The sequence below is a fragment of the Carettochelys insculpta genome, chromosome 11 (genome assembly GCF_033958435.1).
Source record: "Carettochelys insculpta isolate YL-2023 chromosome 11, ASM3395843v1, whole genome shotgun sequence".
NCBI lineage: Eukaryota > Metazoa > Chordata > Testudines > Carettochelyidae > Carettochelys > Carettochelys insculpta.
Genome location: NC_134147.1, coordinates 46,061,062 through 46,082,074, shown reverse-complemented (window position 1 = coordinate 46,082,074; position 21,013 = coordinate 46,061,062). Strand labels below are relative to the sequence as shown.

At 42.3% G+C, this 21,013-nt stretch overlaps 1 protein-coding gene across 7 annotated transcripts in view; it reads left to right on the top strand.

The window, feature by feature from the left end:
• Positions 1 to 21,013, top strand: part of PTPRG (protein tyrosine phosphatase receptor type G) — a 610,456-nt gene that overhangs the window by 414,345 nt on the left and 175,098 nt on the right. For all 7 annotated transcript variants that reach the window (XM_075006204.1, XM_075006203.1, XM_075006202.1 and 4 more), the window contains one exon: positions 19,079 to 19,145. In XM_075006204.1, the coding sequence (XP_074862305.1) occupies positions 19,079 to 19,145 (67 nt within the window). The remainder of the gene's footprint in view (positions 1 to 19,078; positions 19,146 to 21,013) is intronic.

The following is a 21,013-nucleotide window of genomic DNA, read 5'->3' as shown; positions in this document are numbered from 1 at the left end:
CTGGGGTGCAAGGTCTGAGAGGGGGTCTGGGTGCAAGATAGGGGGCAGAAGTTTGGGTTGTGACCTGGGACAAGGGATTGTGATGCAGGTCGGGGAGGGGGAATGGGTGCAGGATGGGAGGAAAAGAGGTTTGGGTGAGTGGAAGAGGCTGGAGTGCCAGGGACAGGCTCTGGCTGGGAGATGCTTGTATAGGTGACTCCTGGCCAGCAGCCCAGCAGGCTCCCTGCCTGTCATGCCCTGGCAGCTGGCGCAGAGCAGCTGGCTGTGGAGTCAAATGCATTTGTGAACATCTGCGAGCCCAGGAAGAACCCAGGTGAGCAGATAGTCACAAAAGGGAAAACACTGAGACCTGGCCCCATAGCAGCTCTTGCTCCTCTTCCTTTTCCCACTTCCATCAAGGACACCCCAGTAGGAGGAAGTGATCGAGTTGGAGGCGAACAGGGACTTCCTGAAGGCTCAAGATGAGGGAGAAGTTAATGAGCCGCATCATCTGAGGGAAGATTTGCAAGTGCCTTGGAGAGAAGGATCCAGGCTTGGTGGAACATCTTGGAGAGATGAATGCAGCTCAGAATGGCAATTGAAGGGAGGATCCCAGGCTTGGGGGGATAAGGAAAGTGGGGGACAAAAATCTCAGGGACTTTGGGGTATGGGTAGGTGAGGTTGTGAGACATAGAAGGGTGGGGAGCGCTGGAAAGGGAAGTTGGGGAGACGTTCAGGCTTGTGGGAAGCCTTAGAGTAGGGAGATGAGGTGTATTTTGGAGAAGAGGTAGCGCATTTGCAGGGACTTTGGCTGGAGAGAGGTTGGGGATTGACTGGGAAGGTGTCACTGCAAATCTGGAAAGGAAGAAAGAGACGGAGGTATTTTAAGGCTTATCAGTGGAGGAGTTCGAAGGAATTTGCATTCTGCAGTGTCTTGTGATGCCATGTAGGTCTGTGTCCCATTCCCTTCTCCCTATTTTCCTGCCAAAGTTTAGATAGCTGCACCCACCCATGCCATCTCCATTCAGAGCAAGAAGATCAAGACTCTGTCAGAGGTGTCGTTGGCTACACTCTGCAAAAACCCAAACTAATTTAAAAGTTTACAGTGGAAAAAAGGAGGAGCTTCCTTCAAGAGCAGCACCAAGTCTAGCTAGAATACATTGTAAGTGACAGACTCATTTGTCCTCCCATGGCAGAAAAAAATTAATTAACACTGTGGAGCTAAAACAGGGTTCATGAAGAAGATGTGAAATTCCTGCAGGCATGTGAATCCTTCCACTTACAACTGCCTCAGAAATGGGAAATGTCTCCCTCGAGAATCTTGTGTTGGGGAAGTGAGGCAAACTAGCAAAGGCTCCTCTCATAGATTAGCTTCTCCCTGTCTCCCCTCCTATTCTCTCCCAAATAAGACGTAGCGTGTGGTTTGTTACGGATGACTGTCTGAAGGCAAGAATACTGGGTTAGAGAGAAAAAGGAGAGTGAAGAGTTTGCACGAGCTGGCAAGTGTCAAGGGATGAATGGAGGGGAAATGTGAAATCTGAGTGTGTCACTTGTGTTTCCTTTCTTGCTGCCGGTCCAGTCTGTGTTGGTGACAGTATTAATAAAGATCAACTGTTCTGATGTCATCAGTTGCTGAAGTTCCATCGATCTTTGGTACAGTTGTGCGCCTTTACACCAGCAGAAAAATTGGCGCTATTTTTTTCATACTCCTAATTTGAGTCTTGCCACCCCTCAGTCCTCTCCTCCATGAAGTTATTTTCACTTTATTTGTCAATAGAATTGTGAACTGTGTTGTGTTTTTGGCCAGAAAAATGAGCGTGCCGACATGTAACTTCAGTTAGCACTTCTGCTCCCGGTGTGTGTTCGGAGTCAAAGCTGTCTGCTTGACTTTCTGCACCAGTCCCCTCTGTAGAGCTGTTGTCCCTCAGGGAGTGTCAGCTTCGTTCTGGGCCAGGAGCATGATGGTGGGCAGCAGAAGTGGGTAGTCAGTCTGAGGAAAGCTAGAGACCAGCACCAGTGGCAGGTTTCCATGGGGACAGAAAGGTGACATCAGGAAGCTGTGAAAGCTGTTCTGAGCAACTACTGTGAAAGGCTGATTGCCATGGCCAGTGCCTGCGTCGGCAGGGAGGGGAAAGGGCTGGTGACCCTATTTTCCCATAACAGTCTGAGGACAGGCCTACATTACGGGGTAGGTGGAATTAAGGTACACGATTCCAGATATGTTAATTGTATAGGTGCAGTCAACACACCTTAATTCGGGCTTCTGCTCCTTCTCCACGAAGGCAGGTCAACGGTAGTGTATAATGTGTTATATTGTATATAGTAGATTAATACAATGTGTGTGGGTAGATACTGATACAGAAACACTCCCTCTCAGGGTGTCCTCTTTTTTGAAAGGTCAGATATGGTGACCCTAATCAATGGAGGCCTGCGCTCCTGTCGACTACCCTTACTCCCAATGGCAGGCAGGCGTATCATGGTTGACAGGGACGCCCTGTAAGTTTGATTTAGTGTGTCCCCACTAGATGTGCTAAATCGAACTCCAAAAGATCGACCGCGGCAGGTGTAGTGAAGTTGCACGCTGAGTAGGAGAGGTTTCCGCAGTCTTCTGTGTACAAACTCCTCCCTGCAGCTGGTATTCTGCATGCTCATCTGAATGGGTCTGCTGGACCAGTTGCGTCTCTTCCAGCACAGAATATTTTTTTAAATGCTTTCTCAGTTGCAGAAACAAATCTTTTCTGAGTTGGAGCTATGAACCCGAGAAGATTAAATATCACTTTGGAAGTTCAAATGTGTAAAGGGTCTCTTCAGTGAGACTGGGATCTTTGCTGATAGTCCAGCTGCAACACATTCTCTCTTTTTCAAAGCAACAGTTCCTTTCCTGTCCCATTTTCGGTGCAATAGCTGCACACATTGCAGCGACACTAAAAACAGACCATTCTGAGCTCCTTCCTGGAGTAGTCAGAACACAGTTTATTACTGATGGCAGGTTTTATGAAAATAGACTTTGTCCCGCCAAAATATTACCCACCCTGCCCCCTATGTGCCATTTTTCCAGCTGAACTGCTCGTAGGATTGAAATCTTGTGCACTGCTGCTTAAATAAGTAGCCTACATGCTGTATGAAGAAATCATATTATTTTCTCAAAGGAGAGCAAGTGGGCACAGTGCACCAAAATTGCTTGAAATAAACTTGTCTCTTTTTCCTTTTTGCTCAGCTGCAAATAGCGTATTCTATCAATCAAGCTTTCCTGGGGCTGAGATTCCACCACTGTGGCTGTCTCCTCTTTGTCATAATTAAATTTTATCTTCAGCAGAGCTGTGCGGTATTTTAAATACTGTACTCAGCTGCTCAAATTGCTGTTTATCAATGTGTCCTCTTTGAGCTGAGGTTATCAGATGGATGCTTGTTAGAAAGGTTTTTTCAATAGTTTGTGAATGTAGTCTGATTTTCACTTATTGCAAATTATCCTTCTGTGGTGAAAATACTAGTAGTGGTTTTAAACCAGTAGTGTAAGGAGTCTTAGGAATATATTTTTTTTAAATTAGGGTTTGTGTATTGTTTTGCCAAAGGATGGAATCAACATTTAGGACAGGGAATGGTTTATGTGCGGGGGGAACACTCTTAGAGGACCAGCAGTTGTATAACTTGAGGCACTAGAAGGCATTTATATCAACGTGACACAGAGAAGAATTGCTTGGCACAGAGAGATGATCAGTCAGTTGTCATCATGCATAGAATGTGTGATTAACATTGAAATATGGAAAGTACTCTGAGTCGAGTAATTGAACTGCACTTAACTAGTGACATTTGGGTCCAAACCTCTTGCTTTTTGACCTCTTGCATCGTGCATGAGCATACTGTCCAGGGAAATGCTGGAATTAAATATAAAGCTGTTACATTTTTCTCATTGAAGTTATTCCATTTCTTTCTTCTTAATACATTAAAGTTGCAACAAACTGTGTAAAACTCTTTGCATTAGCACATTCTCAAACATCTCTGCTGGATATAACAACACACAGGGGGGCTGGAGTAGCCAGAATGAAATGGACTGGTTTGGGGAGCTTGTTATGTGGAACATTATCTTTGAACCTTATCAAAATGTTGTGTGCTATTTATAAGTAGCTACATCAGAATAGCTCATTTATACTTTCCTGTCATGGACCACTATGTCATTTCTATGTGGATAACACGCTGGAGATATAAGAATAAACTGCTTGCAGAGGTTTAACTTATCAACCGGGACAGACTGGAATCCTGAAATGAGCCTCATTTTGGGGCAAAGAAGGCCAGCTCAAATGTCATCTGTAGGAGAGCAAAGCTGAGGCTGCCCTAAGCCCCACCACGTCTGGACAATAAGCGAAAGATTAGCTCGGAAAGACCCTACAATGTGTAACTGAAACTGGATGATAAGGAGGGGAGATGGAAACTTCTGCCACAGCAAAGAGGCCTGGTTTCCGTAAAGAGAAAAAGACCCATGCTGGGTAAAATCCCCGGAGATCTCTGAAACCTGGCTGCAATATGTGAACCAGAGCAAACGCGAGAGGGAGAAACTGGGGGCGAGAGCGAGAAACTGGGGGCGAGAGCATGACTGAAAACAAGGCAGCTTTTGAGCTGGACGTTTTCCAAGGTGTCCAGTCTTCCAATTTGCTTGTCTAATATCACTGCAGTTAACTCCAGGGCCTTCCCGGCTGTGGTTGTCACAGTGCCGAGCAAGGCACAGAGAGCACAGGTGGGCAAGGGGGATTTGATGCCATCCCTAATGCTGCTGTAAGAGAAATTGTGCTGCACTCAGGGCTAGTGGGGAGCAGCCCAAATGCCTGCCATAGATGGGGCCTGGTTACATTCTATTCTACTAGTTCAGTAGCTTTTAAAACCATTTTTAACTTAACCTTTAAAAAAGTGTCCTCTTAGCACTCTTCTCTTTGCCATTGCGAGTTAATATCTCATTTTAAATACTTCCCACAAAGCAGCAGTGTATTAAGTTAATACATCACTACAAAGCCCTCACTCGGAGATACATTATTTGAAGTGGAATTAGCTGGAAGGATCGATGCACACCCATTATTCTATTGAAAATAATCATTGGAAGACCCATTAGCTGCCCTTTTTTTCAAACAATGCAGTATATAAAACTTCCAGTCTGTTTGCGTGGGAGTTCCTATATATCAAAACTGAGCCCTCCTTCTCCTTTTCCGCCTCTAAGCCTGGAATATTTTCTTCACCTAAAGAAGGATTATTAACACTCTAAAGCCAAGGGAGCTCAGAAAAACAGGTTTAACTCAATGGAATTTGTCTTCAAGTCACTGAACCTGATACAAACTTCTATACCTGGAGATTAACTCAGATCTAATACAGTTTGTTTGTTTTTTTTTTTTAATCAGAGGTCCTGGCAATATCTGAAATAGCATGGTCAACTGGCTTATGGGTTTAGTGCCACGTTTGGCCTACGTATCTGTTTTTCTTCGTAGGAAACAGCAATTAAATACAAACAAATACAAACAGCAATTAAAAGTCATAAAGGGGCCCTTTTTCATTACAATATGTGCTGTGTCTTAGGATGGTTATTCTAGAGCTGAGTTTGCATTAGGGAAAGTAAGTCGATTGCAGATATGCAGTTCTAGCTACAGCAATCATGAAGCTAGAATTAATGTATCTGTAATCAACTTACCTGGCCATCCTCACTGAAGAAGACCGACAGGAGTGGAGTAAAGGGGTCGACTACCAACCCCAAACTGGTTGATTTTGCGTGTCCCTACCAGACTTCTGGAGTAGTGTAGTCTATTGCCCTTAAACTAAATCCTTTATAACAACCTCTATCTGAAACATTTAATTAACCCTCATATATAACTAGAGTAGGAAATGGAGGCAGAAGCCCAGCAGCAGAGTGGGGGCTATCCTGTTTATTGTGTCGAGTGCAGTATGTATGACTACCTACCCTGTGGGCGGGTGGCGTATGTGTGCGCTCGATGCAAGGAGCTCCTGGCCCTCAGAGACCGAGTGCGTGCTTTGGAGGCCAGGGTGGCTGAACTGGAGGAGCTAAGGAAGGCAGAGGTGTTTGTGGATGAGACTTTCCGGGACATAGTAGGGCTGTCCCACCTCCAATCTGACAGTCCTGATGCTGTTACGGAGGATGAAAGGCTCAGGGAAGGAGAGCAGTCAAGGGGAGCAGAGGGAAACCATCCCATAGTTGGGACCCTCCTTCCAGAGGGTGCTGTTGTATCCTCTCGTGCCGAGGATACTTCTCCGGGGGAGGGAGCGCCAGCTGTTAGGAAGAAGCAGGTTTTAGTAGTGGGGGATTCGATCATTAGAAATATAGATAGTTGGGTTTGTGATGACCGGGAGAACCGTATGGTGACTTGCCTGCCTGGTGCGAAGGTTGCGGATCTCTCGAGGCATCTAGACAGACTTATGGGCAGTGCTGGGGAGGAGCCGGTCGTCGTGGTACATGTTGGTACCAATGACATAGGGAAGGGCAGAAGAGATGTTCTGGAGGCCAAATTTAGGTTACTAGGAAAGAGACTGAAATCCAGAACATCTTTGGTGGCATTCTCTGAAATGCTTCCAGTTCCACGCGCAGGGCCAGATAGACAGGCAGAACTTCAGAGTCTCAATGCGTGGATGAGACGATGGTGTAGGGAAGAGGGGTTTAGATTTATTAGGAACTGGGGACACTTTTGGGGTAGGGGGAGCCTATACAGGAATGATGGGCTCCACCTAAATCAAGGTGGATCCAGACTGCTGGCATTAAACATTAAAAAGGTCGTAGAGCAGTTTTTTAAACTAAGAGGTGGGGGAAAGCCGATTGGTGCGGGGGAGCACCTGGATCGGACGGAGACTTCTCTTACACGAGGCTCCATAGATAGGGATTCCCTAGAAGTTAGTCAGATAGGGAACGTGGGAAATAATATATGGGCAAGATCAGATGTGAAACAATCGTGCATAAAAAAATCCAACGCGTCTGTGAAAGGCGGACATATAAATAGTGGTAGTTTTCTAACATGCTTTTACACTAATGCTAGGAGTCTGTCTAATAAGATGGGTGAACTGGAGTACCTCATATCAAAGGAGGAAGTTGACATAATAGGCATCTCAGAAACATGGTGGAATGAGGACAATCAGTGGGACACTATCATACCGGGATATAAATTATATCGGAAAGACAGAACAGGTCGTGCGGGTGACGGAGTGGTACTATATGTGAAGGATAATATAGAATCAAATGAAGTAAAAATCCTAAAGGAATCAAAATGTTCCATAGAATCATTATGGATAATGATGTAGTCTGTTTGAGGAACAGCTAGCCAAAAATTCAAAAAATGATAGTAAAATGTTTTTTAAATACATTAGAAGCAGGAAGCCCACTAAAAAAGCAGTGGGGCCCTTGGATGATAAAGATATAAAAGGAGCGATCAGGGAAGACAGTGCCATTGCGGAGCGATTAAATGATTTCTTTGCTTCAGTCTTCACGGCTGAGGATGTTACAGAGGTTCCTAAATCTGAGCCAGCCTTTTTAGGTGACAAATCTGAGGAACTCACTCAGATTGAAGTGACATTAGAGGAGGTTTTGGAATTAATTGATAAGCTGAATAGTAACAAGTCTCCAGGACCGGACGGCATTCACCCAAGGGTTCTGAAAGAACTCAAATGTGAAATTGCGGAGTTATTAACAGTGGTTTGTAACCTATCCTTTAAATCCACTTTGGTACCAAATGACTGGAAGACGGCCAATATAACACCAATATTTAAAAAAGGCTCTAGAGGAGATCCTGGCAATTATAGACCGATAAGTTTAACATCAGTACCAGGCAAATTAGTAGAAACACTAGTAAAGAGTAAAATTGCAAGGCACATAGAAGAGCACGAATTGTTGGGCAAAAGTCAGCATGGTTTCTGCAGAGGGAAGTCGTGTCTAACTAATCTACTAGAATTCTTTGAAGGGGTTAATAAACATGCGGACAAGGGGCACCCAGTGGACATAATATACCTAGATTTCCAGAAGGCCTTTGACACGGTCCCACACCAAAGGCTTTTATGTAAATTAGGTGGTCATGGGATAGGAGGAAAGGTCCTTTCATGGATCGGGAATTGGTTAAAAGACAGAAAACAAAGGGTGGGAATAAATGGTAAATTTTCACAATGGAGGAGGGTAACTAGTGGTGTTCCCCAGGGGTCAGTCCTGGGACCGATCCTGTTCAACTTGTTCATCAATGATCTAGAAAATGAGGTAAGCAGTGAGGTGGCAAAGTTTGCAGATGACACCAAGTTGTTCAGGACAGTCAAAAGCAAAAGGGATTGTGAAGAACTACAAAAAGATCTCAGCAAACTGAGTGATTGGGCAGCAAAATGGCAAATGAAATTTAATGTGGGTAAGTGTAAGGTAATGCATGTTGGAAAAAATAACCCAAATTACACGTACTACATGATGGGGTCAAATTTAGCTACGACAGATCAGGAAAGGGATCTTGGAGTTATAGTGGATAGTTCTCTGAAGACATCCACGCAGTGTGCAGCGGCAGTTAGTAAGGCAAATAGGATGTTAGGAATTATTAAAAAAGGGATCGATAATAAGACAAAAGAGATCATACTTCCCCTATATAAAACTATGGTACGCCCACATCTCGAGTACTGCGTGCAGATGTGGTCTCCTCACCTCAAAAAAGATATATTGGCATTAGAAAAGGTTCAGAAAAGGGCGACTAAGATGATTAGGGGCTTAGAAAGGGTCCCATATGGGGAGAGGCTAGAGAGACTGGGACTTTTCAGTTTGGAAAAAAGGCGATTGAGGGGCGATATGATAGAGGTATATAAAATCATGAATGGTGTGGAGAAAGTGAATATAGAAAAATTATTTACCTTTTCCCATAATACAAGAACTAGGGGACACCAAATGAAATTGATGGGTAGTAGGTTCAAAACTAATAAAAGGAAATTTTTCTTCACACAGCGCACAGTCAACCTGTGGAACTCCTTGCCCGAGGAGGCTGTGAAGGCCAGGACTCTATTAGGGTTTAAAAAAGAGCTTGATAAATTTTTGCAGGTTAGGTCCATAAATGGCTATTAGCCAGGGATAAAGTATGGTGCCCTAGCCTTCATAACAAGGGCAGGAGATGGATGGCAGGAGATAAATCACTTGATCATTGTCTTCGGTTCTCCTTCTCTGGGGCACCTGGCATTGGCCACCGTCAGCAGATGGGATGCTGGGCTCGATGGACCTTTGGTCTGACCCAGTATGGCCATTCTTATGTTCTTATGTTCTTAAGAACAGAGCATGTATTCAGGTACAGAAGAGAAACAAGGTCAATTTCCCAGAAGATACAAAGTGTGTGTGTGTGTTTTGTGCAACATAATAGTGTCTGTCTGTCTTCTGGCTTTGCAAAGAGTTGCACCATTTCATATCACAGGAAACCAGAATTAAAGTAGAATCATTCAGTAGTACAGGTTGAATCTCTCTAATCTGGAACTCTCTCCTTTGTCAACATCCATAATCTGGCATGATTTCATTAGCTGGACAACCACTTATCATTGGTGTGGCCAAGTCTCCCATGGTCCCATAAGGTTTGTTTACAGCCATTAATTCTGGCTCTCAGTGTTCTGTGCTATTATTGAGCTGTAATTTTCCTCTACATCCTAGTCATTATCGAATGACCGCCAAGAAGAAGAAAATTTTACCTCTAAATGTCTTCTAAGAGCCCAGTAAGCAGTAGAAGCGTTGGTAATGTGCTAGACAATATTGATGTCTCGTGATCTGGAAAATTCTCTTGTTTGGCACTGGTCAGGTACCGAGGGTGCGAGACTAGAAAGGTTAAACCTGTATGAAGAATTAAAAGCCTATCAGCTCTAACATAATTTGCCCAAAAAAATTGTATCTGAACAATTTCATCAGCAGTGTCAAATACTTTCCCCATCTGCATTTCCTTGGACTACAGTTACCTTCAGATTTTGAAAATGGGTAGTTATAATGTTAAAACACATATTAGTTTATAGATTAGTGTATGCACTAAAGTGCTGCTTTTTATTCTTGAACTAAAATAGTAGAAAAATAGGAGCATTCCTATCTAAGTACAGGACTGACATCAGTCCAGTCACAATTGGCTGATTATGGGAGAATAGATTGTTTAACAATGTTGATTCTTCTGGAATTTTACAGACCGATGTGATTGTTTTAGCATGGCTTATATATAATAGTTTTCTTTCTTTCTTTGTAAACTGGTTGTCCAGATGCTCGGGACTCTGAATATTTATCTTGTGCGCAGTAGACTTCACAAGCAAATTGACACTATAGCTATGCAGTCTGTAGAGTTTTACTCTTGACCTGCACCATTGTAACTGAGAGCAGAATTTGCTCTCTCTGTCTCTTACTTCAGCTGCTACAGTTAACGGTGTAGTCATTCATCTTTGACAGACACTGTCATTTTTCAGTCGTACAGGATGGTCTCTGGATGCTAAGGCTAATGGGAGCAGCTGGCCATATCAAATTCAAGGCATGCGGATTGTCTTGGCCAGTTTACTTAGCAGATGGGTAAGACTTGATAGATTGAAGATTATTGGTTTCCAAGTCAGGGGCCAAATGTTGCACAGGAAGAGAGAACTAAATTATAACCCTCTTCTGAGAGACATTATTGAGTTGTGAATTGCTGATTCCAGGCACTGTAGAAGCTCAGGTAGAGGAGGCTGAGAGGAAGGGCTCAGGTAGAGTATTACAAAATTGTTGCCATTAATTTTCATGTGTCTTTTACAAAATGTGTATCATTTCAGCCTTCAGTATAGCAGACTTTGGTGTAGTATTTGCTTTGGGAAAGCTTTGAAATATTCCGTGAGCCCCTTTAATGAGCTTGAAAGTGATTGCTGCCAATCGATGACCATCTAACAAGCCTCAGTGCCAGATTTTTGGGGTGGCAATGGGAGAGAAGTTTTTGTTTCACACCAGTTGGGTTTGGGCTTTTTCTTCTGTCTTTTTCTAGCCTGAGACTCAGTAGATGGATTAACTGGGCATGTAAAGGAATACATAGTCCTCACGTCTGTTCTGATTGCTTTGTGAACATTCACACACATTTAGGAAGGTGAGTTTATAACGGAAGGTGATCCTCGCTAGTGGCGCTGCCTGCAGACATTGCCATGTGGAGGCTGGTTGCTGGGAGTGCAGCCATAGTTTGGAGGCGTTGCATAAAACAGGAAGCCAGGAAAGGGGGAATGGAAGGCTCTCTTGCTTCACTCCTCATGTGTATGGGGTCGTAATGCAGCTTATCTGTGCAAAGGTATGAAAGACGAGTTCTATCCTGTTCCCTGCCCATGATTGTAGATGCAGCTTTACCTTTGTTGTATTACTTGGTTCATCAATTACATATACGTATAGAAGGGAAACTGGCATGCACCATACTTATGGGGTGGAGGGACTCTATCCTGGGAAGAAGTGACACTGGGAAAGATTTCCAGGGCATTGTAGAAAATGAGCTCCCAGTACAGTACTGTGGGTGGAAGGGCTACCATGATCATGAGATATGAGTATGGGGGAACGTGAAATGTAGAAGTTACTATACCATAGCAGCTGACACTGGTACATCCACAGCCGCATCCAGATCAGGTGTTAACCATTCAAGAAGGATGTTGATAAACTGAGGACGGTTCACAGAACATCCACAAGAATGACTGAAGAATTAGAAAACCTGTCCTACACTGATAGACCCAGGGAGCTCAATCCATTAATTTAACAAAGAGAGGGTGAAGGGGTGACTTGTCCCAGTCTGTAAGTACCTTCTTAGGAAACAAACATTTGATAACAGGCTATTCAAGATAGCAGACAAAGACTTAACACAGTCCAGTGAGCAGAAGTGGAAGCTAGACAAATTTTGACCTGAAATAAAGTATAAATCTCTAACAGTGAAGGTAATTAACCATTGGAACAGTTTACCAAGGGGTGTGTTGAATTCTTTGTCACTGGAAATGCTTACATCAAAACTGGATTGTTAGAAGAATGTATACACTAATTCAAAAGCAATTATTCTGGGGGGTTCTTTAGCCTGTGTTATAGAAACTCAGACTAGGTGATCACAATCTGATCTTGTCATCCATAGATGCTTGCTTGCTTGCTTGCTTGCTTGCTTGTTTTTTCAGAGTTCATTAGAAACTCAAATATAAAAATTGTAAAATAAATGAGGCTGCATCACAGACTTCTGTGCATGTTTCAAATGGTTTGGATCTATTTTTTTTAATTGAACTATGACTTGTAGGATCCCTTTTGGCTGAGAAAGGTCTGAGTTCGATTTCAGGTTTTTAGCCTGAGCTCATATAAATTCAAGATTTTGGGGGATCTGATAATTTGTGTAATTTTGGAGGCTATAAGAGTCATCTTGTTTGTTTCTAAGGGGTTCTTTTTCCCCTTAAAATATCAGGCTAGGAACAAGCTGTAGTTACTCAAAGAATAATGATAAAGAATGGAGATTAATTTTGAAATCATGATGTGTTATGCTTCACAGACCCGTAAAACAGCCTTGTGCCATGTAAGTAACAGATGAATAGTCCGGTAGAGTTTGTTGATTATCATTAGTTGTGATTCAACCCCAGTATTAGAGTAGCATACAATAAAACCCCCGCATCTCTAACTACATTGCAGCTGTGATGCTAGTTGTCAGTCCTGTTAGCAGCCCCACTGCGCATGCTCTTTAGACCTTTTGTCTTTTGAGCACAAGTAGCATGACGGTTAGAGGATGCCTGCTTCCCTCTTTTGCTTCTTTCCTGTTGAGACCAGAGACAGGGGCTGACAGCGTCCACTCATAGGGGGTATGCGTAAGAACACAGGTAGCCACCATTAAAAAGTAATAATGTTTTTGTTATTTATAAAGTAGTTCATTGATCAACCATGGTCATATTGTGGCTATGAGAGACACTGGTAATTTTCTATTCAAAGTGCTGGAAAGTGGAACGGTGAGTAAAAACTACCTGCACAGTGTCACCATGAGTTTTTATTTGCTTCTCAAAATAACCTTCCTCAAAGAATGCATTCATCGTGCATTCGATTTCTGGGTTGTTTTATGTCCCTGGGATGTGGTCACTTGTGCATTACCTGGCTATATAGACCATATTACTTCGTTATATAGACTGCAGTAGATTCAATATGCCCATTTTATATAGTTATTCATCCCGTTAAAACAAAATAGTTCGTACTATCCATAATGGCATGTGCATCGGGGAATAGAAATAGCACAGAGTAAGTGATGTACAAAGAGATGGTATGCATTTAGTTTACCTTCATATCATCTATACCCTGAGGTGAGGAAGTTCTATTAACATAGGAAACAACATAATGATATTCTAAAACTCCAAGGCTGTGTTGTTTTTCCATTGCATTTAGTGTGATGGCTACCTATTTGTTTCAGTCAAAAAGGATTTACAGGCAGTGTTCAGTTATAAATGAAATGTACAAGTATCCTATCCCATTTCCTGAGGATCTTTTGTACATTAGACTTCAGTGGATGCTTCATATTCAGTAAACACAATGTCTTACAGCTGTTCTATGGGTATTTTTAGAAAAATTCCAGGATAGTGTTTTCAGTCTCCATGTCATTAATCCATACTGTGCTGAGAGAACCTTTGAACGACAGCAGTAACAGGTGTTCATTTAAGATCATGCTAGAGAAATCTTCATTTGGCTGGTCTCCTTCAGTGTTAGACTGTGGAGGGAATCACCCATAGCTGCCTTGTCCATGTTTTCTTAAAGCATCCAGTGCTGGCTACTCTCAGAGACAGAATACTGGACCCAGTGGGTCCCTGATCTGATCCAACTTGTCCAGTTTCTGTGCCGGGCAGAACTTGGGCTAGCAGCCAGCATTCTGGGTTTCAAAAGCGCACTTCGCTACCAAAGGGAAGAGAGAAAGGGAACCAAAGGCAATTAACAACAATTTAGTAATTAATTTTTTTGAAGAAAGGAGTTGTGAAAACTTATGGGGTTTTGTTCTGAAGGTTGGAACCATTACAGAGGATGAGACCATGGGCTTCGGAGATGCAAAATAGAGCTTCAGCTCCCTTCAGCTTGGGTCCCATTGTTGGCAAGGAGTAATTGAGCTGTCAATTGCATATTCTATGCACTGCTTCCAAACAGCTGCTCATCTTGCCTTTGATTTTTTGGCCATGAGGCCATCTCTGAAGCAGGCAGAAAAAGGACTTTTCTCCTAATTATATTATGGGTTTTTAAATGCATTTAATCTTCAAAAAGCACCAAACATCCCAATGGGAAATGAGGTGGTTTTTTTTTCTTTGTAAGGCTCCTCACCTGTGGAAAAAGCCAGCTAGTTATTCCATGTCACTTTGTCAAGAAGCATGCAAACCAAAGCAGCAGTAGTGGAGAGATGTGGAGAAAATGGAACGGAACCTTACCGAGAGGAAAGCAAAACTTCTGTACATAAAAACATCTCCCACAGTGCAGTGCACTGACATCTGATCTCCCTAAATGGTATCCTCTTGCACACAATTTTTAAAGAGACATGACACCTCACATTATACAGACGAAAAGAAAATTTGATCACAGATGCACCAATACTACTTTTCCCTGAACAGAGCCCGAGTCCCCATTTCAGGTTACTGAAGAGCATTGCGTGTTTTCAGAAGACGCTTTCAAAATGCTTACTTAGCTGGATCTATAATAGGTGCTGCATCTCAGCAGATTAAAGGGACACTGTCAAGGTTGGCAGGTCTAAAAATTGATCTACTGTGACAGAAAATCCCATCTGGAAGGTATTTTACCTTCAGGATTCTTTTCATCTCTTTCCTGTTTTCAAACCAATTGCAGCTGTCGCCAGAAATAAAACCAAAGCAAACCAAATAAAAGTCCGTACGATTTACAGTCAGCCTACCTAGTTCATAAAACAATGCCCAAGTCTAGTGCTCAGACACCTCCATTGTCGTTCAGTCACAAACTAAATCACTAGTTACTTTTTAAAAAATAAACAGCTGTGATTTTTGTGGCAGCAGTGATGGATTTGGAGAAATCTAGGTAGAGAGAAAAGACTCTACAAAATGTATAAGCCTGTTGAATGCTTGCAAGTTGCAGCACGCTTGTGTTTTACTGCCAACATTTTTTGTTTTTACACTGGTATTTTCCTATTTTTAAAAATTTCTGATTTCTTTTGTTTTTCCCCCCATTATTGTGTCACAGACTCGCACAAGGAGGCAAGACTGTTCAAGAGACTTATCCCTCTAACGTGCCTTCCCCACCCATCCAGTCTGCAAACCACACGATTTTTAAATTCTCCTCACAGCACTCCTTAGGCTGTTTCTACACATGCTGCCTTTTCCGCAAGTGGCATGCTAATAAACGGCCCGAAAAATGCTAATGAGGCATGGATGTATATTTCCAGCGCCTCATTAGCATACTGTCATATGATTCGGCGTCTGGAAGAAGCTCTTCTGGACTCCAAAACAGCGTGTAGACACGCAGCCCAGGGCAGGGGGGTTTCTCCGGGAAGGAAATCCTCCTTCCAGAAGCTCCTTCTTCACTCTGTGTGTGCTTTTCTTAAAATAGGGGTTACAAAAAGTATGGTTTGCCACTGTTTATTAAGGACCGTCTCGTATGCACGTGCATTGCAGCACTTGAGGTATTGATTTTTTTTTAATTTTATTTTTTGCTATTTTGCTGGCTGACCCCTAGTCCAGAGGCTGCCTGAATTGGGAAGCCAGTGGTGAATGTAGCCCGCATAAAGTGGTGATGAGCTCAAACAGGCGCCTCTCTAGTAGTTCTGCCACTGCAGCTGTCCTCTTCCTTCCAAGGCATGAGTGATGTCACCTTCAGCTTGCTTTAGTGTGCAAGGCCATATGTGGCATGTGACAGACTGACAATTTCCTGCAGTATCGCGAATGAACTTAACTGAATTAAATTAAATCTTATTGAATTAGCAGTGATGCCTTTGGGGCTCATTGTATTAAAGTACAATTGTGTACTTGTTATTGTGGAATTGTATGTAACTTCTCGAGGAAACTGGCTAATGCAGCCTCTGGAAAGCATTGGGACCTTCAGAGGGCTTTTTGAAACAATGCATATGAAGTGTATTTCCTAGGAAGTAACTGGGATTCAAGGGAATAGAAATAATCCTCTTTGAATCCACCCTATTGGAAGCTATGCCCCGGGGAAGCAAACTCATTTCATACTAATATCCTGCTTGAAGCCCCCAAACTGCACAAAGTTGTGTTTACAAACCTGTTTGGAGTGTGCTAGTTCCATGCTGAGGCTGTGGTAAACTAGTGAGCGCAAAGGTTCCTGCTTGGGTGGGAGTTGGAAGGACTGTTCCTGCCAGAACCCATGTTTGGGGTGGGGTTAGCACTGGTAAACCTGTGACCATTCACGGAGGTTATTTCAGTGTTTTAAAGAGGTTTTCTCTGTAGTGCTCTGTACCTTTAAAATAGGCTCACATAGAAAGGACGTTGTGGTACTTATAGAAGACACAATTCTATCTCTTAACCCTCTCTGAAGAGGAGGCAATCAGGTGTCCTTGGGCAGCAGTGTGTGCGGGGACTAACACAGGGCAGGCAAGGAACTGGACCTGAAAATGCTGTGGTTAGAAGGGAGAAACACAGAGGGGTAGTGGTTGGGGAGCTAGAAGTTGAAAGTGGTACCCTGGCTGGACCACTGAGGCGAGAAGGCAGGTTGGCTGAGCAAACACCAGACAGCCAGGACTGATGGCCTCCTTTACTCTCTCTGTTGCATGGAGAGGCCAAGTGAGGGCCAGAGTTAAAGTTATAGGTGTTCTGGGAAGTCCTTTCCCTCCCTACCCCAAGTTAAAGCAGATGAAAACCTCCCAACTTCTGTCTCACTCACAGTCTTGGGAGAGCCATGCCTCCTACAGCTTCCTCACTAGCTGGTGAGGTGCAGCCTCATGGGAAGTGGAAGGAAGTGACATCTGGATAGGAGCCACTGGGACTCCACACATTCCTTCAGCAAGTGAAACAACAGCATCAGCACTACATGGGGGAAGAAGAGCTGTCCCTGCTAGGAATCCCCTCAGCTACCTTACTTTTCTCAGCTAAAAGATCTGCTCCTCTTACTCCCGCCAGCCCTACCTGCTGGCTCCTTATCTCCAATGGGAATAGAAGAGGTAACCAAGCATCCTGATAAATAGCACACATTATACAGATATTACCTACCATCACCCTTTGAAAGGCCTCAATCTGTTGAAGTGAAGGAGGACAGAAGTTTAGCTAAAAAACTAAACTGTTCGGAAAACACCTGATTTTTTTTTGAAGTCTAAACATTTCTTTTTGACTTTTCCTTTTCAAAATGGCATCTTTTTTCAAATTGGCCAACTTGTGGGGTGGGGACCACCACCAAGGATGGAAAATATCAATAAACAACTAAAATGAAAGAGGAGAGAAAAGAGATTTTTCACTCAATCAAAACATTTCAGTCAATTCAAAATGAAATTGCTCTGAGGTTTTCAGTTCAACAAAACTTTTCAAAAAGTGTTTTCAATTTTAATCAAGACAGATTCCCTCTCCCCCTGCCCAGCATGCCTCCCTACTTTGTCTCCAGAAAGAAAATATCCAATATATGTTTACTGGGAGCAAGGGATAGCCCAGGAGTTAGAGCATTGGCCTTGTAAACCCAGGGTTGTGAGGGCCTTTCAAGAGTCTGGAGCAGGTTAGATTTAAAAAAAAAAAAGTGTCAGGGGTAGTAATAGGTCCTGTTGTGAGTGCAGGGGAACTGAACTCAATGACCTCTTGAGGTCCCTTCCAGTGTTATGAGCTACGTATATCTCCATGGGGGTTTTTCACCCCCTGGAGAAGAGCACTTAAGCACCCATTCAAAGATAATCAACACCCTCAAATTTTAAATGTCCAGTATTGGCAGAACTGGCACATGACTGATTACATGCCAATATTTATTTCTGAAAATTAAATTGATGAATAATGTTAAATAATAAGTGTTTTAAGTGTAATTTGTAAGTTATTCTACAGACACTCAGGCTACGTTTATGTTAGATAGTTTTGTCGACAAAACCCGCAGAGCATCTACACACAAAAAGCACATTGTCAGCAGTTCACCGACAGTGTTCTGCCTCTCTGTGATGACTAATAATGCCTTTGTCAATCACAAAAACCATGTAGACACTCTGGGGGACCCTTTGTCGACAGACAGGGCTTCTGGATTACCAGGCAGCCCTGTTTGCTGAGCTTCCTGTTGGCCATTCTGTTGAGAGAGTGGCCAGGCAGTCTGGCTGCTCTCTGTTGACGGAGTGGATTGCTCTTTCAATCCACATTTGTGTGTGGATGTGATCTCTTGACAGGAATTTTGCTGGAAGATCTCTTCCAGCAGTAACTTCTGTCAGCAGATCACTGTAGTGTAGACGTAGCATCATGTTATTGGTTGCTAGTTATTTGGTTGGTGATGTTGCGAACGGTTAATTTCAATGAAGCCTGGATTTGGAAGTTGCATTTGAATTGAAGGTGGGAAATGATGGATTTAATATCCCAGGTCCGTTGGCTTTACTTCCCTCTCTGGATTGTGGATAGATTACCTGTGCCAAGGATGTGGTTTATCTGGGTCTCAGAAAATACTATGGAATTATTTGCCCCAGGAGCACAGGATTACATTATTGCATTTTAGAAGATATTTTCTGGACTCCGCATGACATTGTCTTTATCCTTCCCTCTTTCAAAGTGGTTTTAAATAAGTTATTTGAAAAATATAAATACAAAACAAAGCTCTGATTTCTGTGGAGCCATGTTGACTTACAGCACCTGAGCAACTGGTAATCTTCATTGAGTTGCAGACTGTTCAGACTGTTAAATTACTATTTTGCTAAGAAGTTTTCATCTGTAAAAACAAAAGACAAAAGGTGAAGTGAAATTGGTTGTTCATTTTTAGGCTTTGCAAGGGCTTTGACATTTCAAGTGTGGTTGTTATGTCTTCTGAAGACTTTCCCTCTCTTGATTTAGCTTCCCTCACATTTATTTTATTATACCATACAGTCAGCATTTGTGGAGGAACCATTGTAAATGTGAGAACTAAGCAGCTTGCGAGATAACATCTTTTTTTCTCTTTAGATTAAACTGAGACTGTTCTGTCTGATGCCAGAATAGATTTAACCAGTCGTGTATCCTTTATATGTAGGTCAGTCAGAGGGACAATCCAGCACTGGATCCTATTATCCGTGGGTTGAAGGGTGTCGTACATCATGGTAAGTAGCTACTTAAACTTTTTTTTTAACTGGAAGGGTAGAGGGGCTAGAATATTGTCCCTAAGGGCCTGGGTCATCCTTCAAAGGACATATTGAGATGTACATTCTTTATTCATTCATGGTGAAGGACATTAAAGCCATTATTTGATTGGTAAAGATCAGACTCATTTGTTACCTGCAAACAGGTGTGAGCAGTAAACAATTTGTTTCTTTTCGGTCAGTGCTTTAGAATGGATGAGTTATAAATCAAAACTTAGTTCAATACATCATTCATATTAGGACCGCAGATGCAGTGCAGATGTTTCATGCCTGCTATTTGTCTTGCATTTGGTCTAAAAATACTCCTCTGAAGTTTCTATTTGTTTATAAATTATTTGTCTTTCAAATTTAGGGACCTGATAATGAAACAGAAAATTAACTATCTGTGAAAATTAATTAAACTTTGCAGCAGATGAACATCTTTCTAGTGCTGGCATAAATATAATCATTCAGCTGTTCTGTTGCATGCAAACCTATTATCCTTGAACTTACAGCAGGTACTGAAATAAATATTAATATATTTTATATTTTTATAACTAGTTTTACTGAGGAATTATCCTGAAACCTTATCATTAGTAATGTGTCATTAGCAATGACATCAAGATTCTCCACTCCAAAGTCCCCTTGTCAAGTTTTAATATAATGATTTGTAAAGTTTTAATAATCACATTACAATTCAAAAGGCATCTGCAGAAATGCCGCTAGGTACTCTAATAGATCTCCGTTCTGTCTGTAGTGCCACAATAAAACATCTTTGCACCTTTTCAGGGGGGTTTCTGTAGACACTAGCTGGTGCCATAGAGCTTAACAAACATTTTTTTCTCTTGACTCAAAACCTAAAACTAGTTGACAGTGTTAGATTAAAACAAATAGGATTTTAGCTTAATTGCTCTGCTTTCAAAGTCATTTAACATTACAGCAGTACACACCAATAAATCTAGTGAAAGTGAAGAATAGGGGTTAAATGATAACGTACCTCAAAATCCTTCATTTAAAGAATTTTCCATTGGTTTTGCCATTTATAAATTGCTGTGTTCTGCTGTGAAATAAACGCTACACAGTTAGCTGAAAAACTATGTTGTTTCCCACAAAAGTAGCTGGTATTATTCAGTTCCCACTGAGTTGCAACATAGATTGGCACACAAAATCAAAAAATGCCAGGGATGAAAAGGGCAGGTTGGATTTTTTGGGATTGGGTAGTTTGGGTAAAGTCAAGGTGCCATTTAAGCGAACCGAAGTCTTTTTTAGGTTTGCAGCCTACCTGCTCTCTTTTTCAGGACCCTCTCTCCCCCACACTCACTCCCAACCCAACAAAGTTGGAGGGTGTTTATTCCATCCCGTGACTTGCTCACTTTTTTTTTTTCAACATTGTTTCTGAAAAACCTGTTAGTATGTGATCATGCTCATGTTTAGTAAGAGCACCCCATTCCCAAAAAAAGGAAGTCTGGGATCATGTGACGTGTTCCCTAGCTTGTGCTTCTGTGGCAGCATAATGGTATTCTTGGAGCTGCTTAGACACAGCAGAATCTAGGTGGATAAAAGATGTTTATTTTGTTTCACTCTCAATGCCCAGAAGACTGCTAACTACTGTTTCAAGGGGAGGAAATGGATTGATATGTTTTAATAACATGCTTCCTTTTAAAAACATTAAGAAAAAATAGAGGGAAAATTTCATTTTCCTTCCCGTTTCAGCTAGTTTAAGCCTTATTTTTTGGTGGGAAAAAGGCATTTTTGAAGCGGGGGGGAAGAGATGGGTTCTCTTACTAACTTGTTTAAAAATGTTAAATTAGATATCAATATCTTCTTTCTTTCTCTCTGTCTTTCATGCT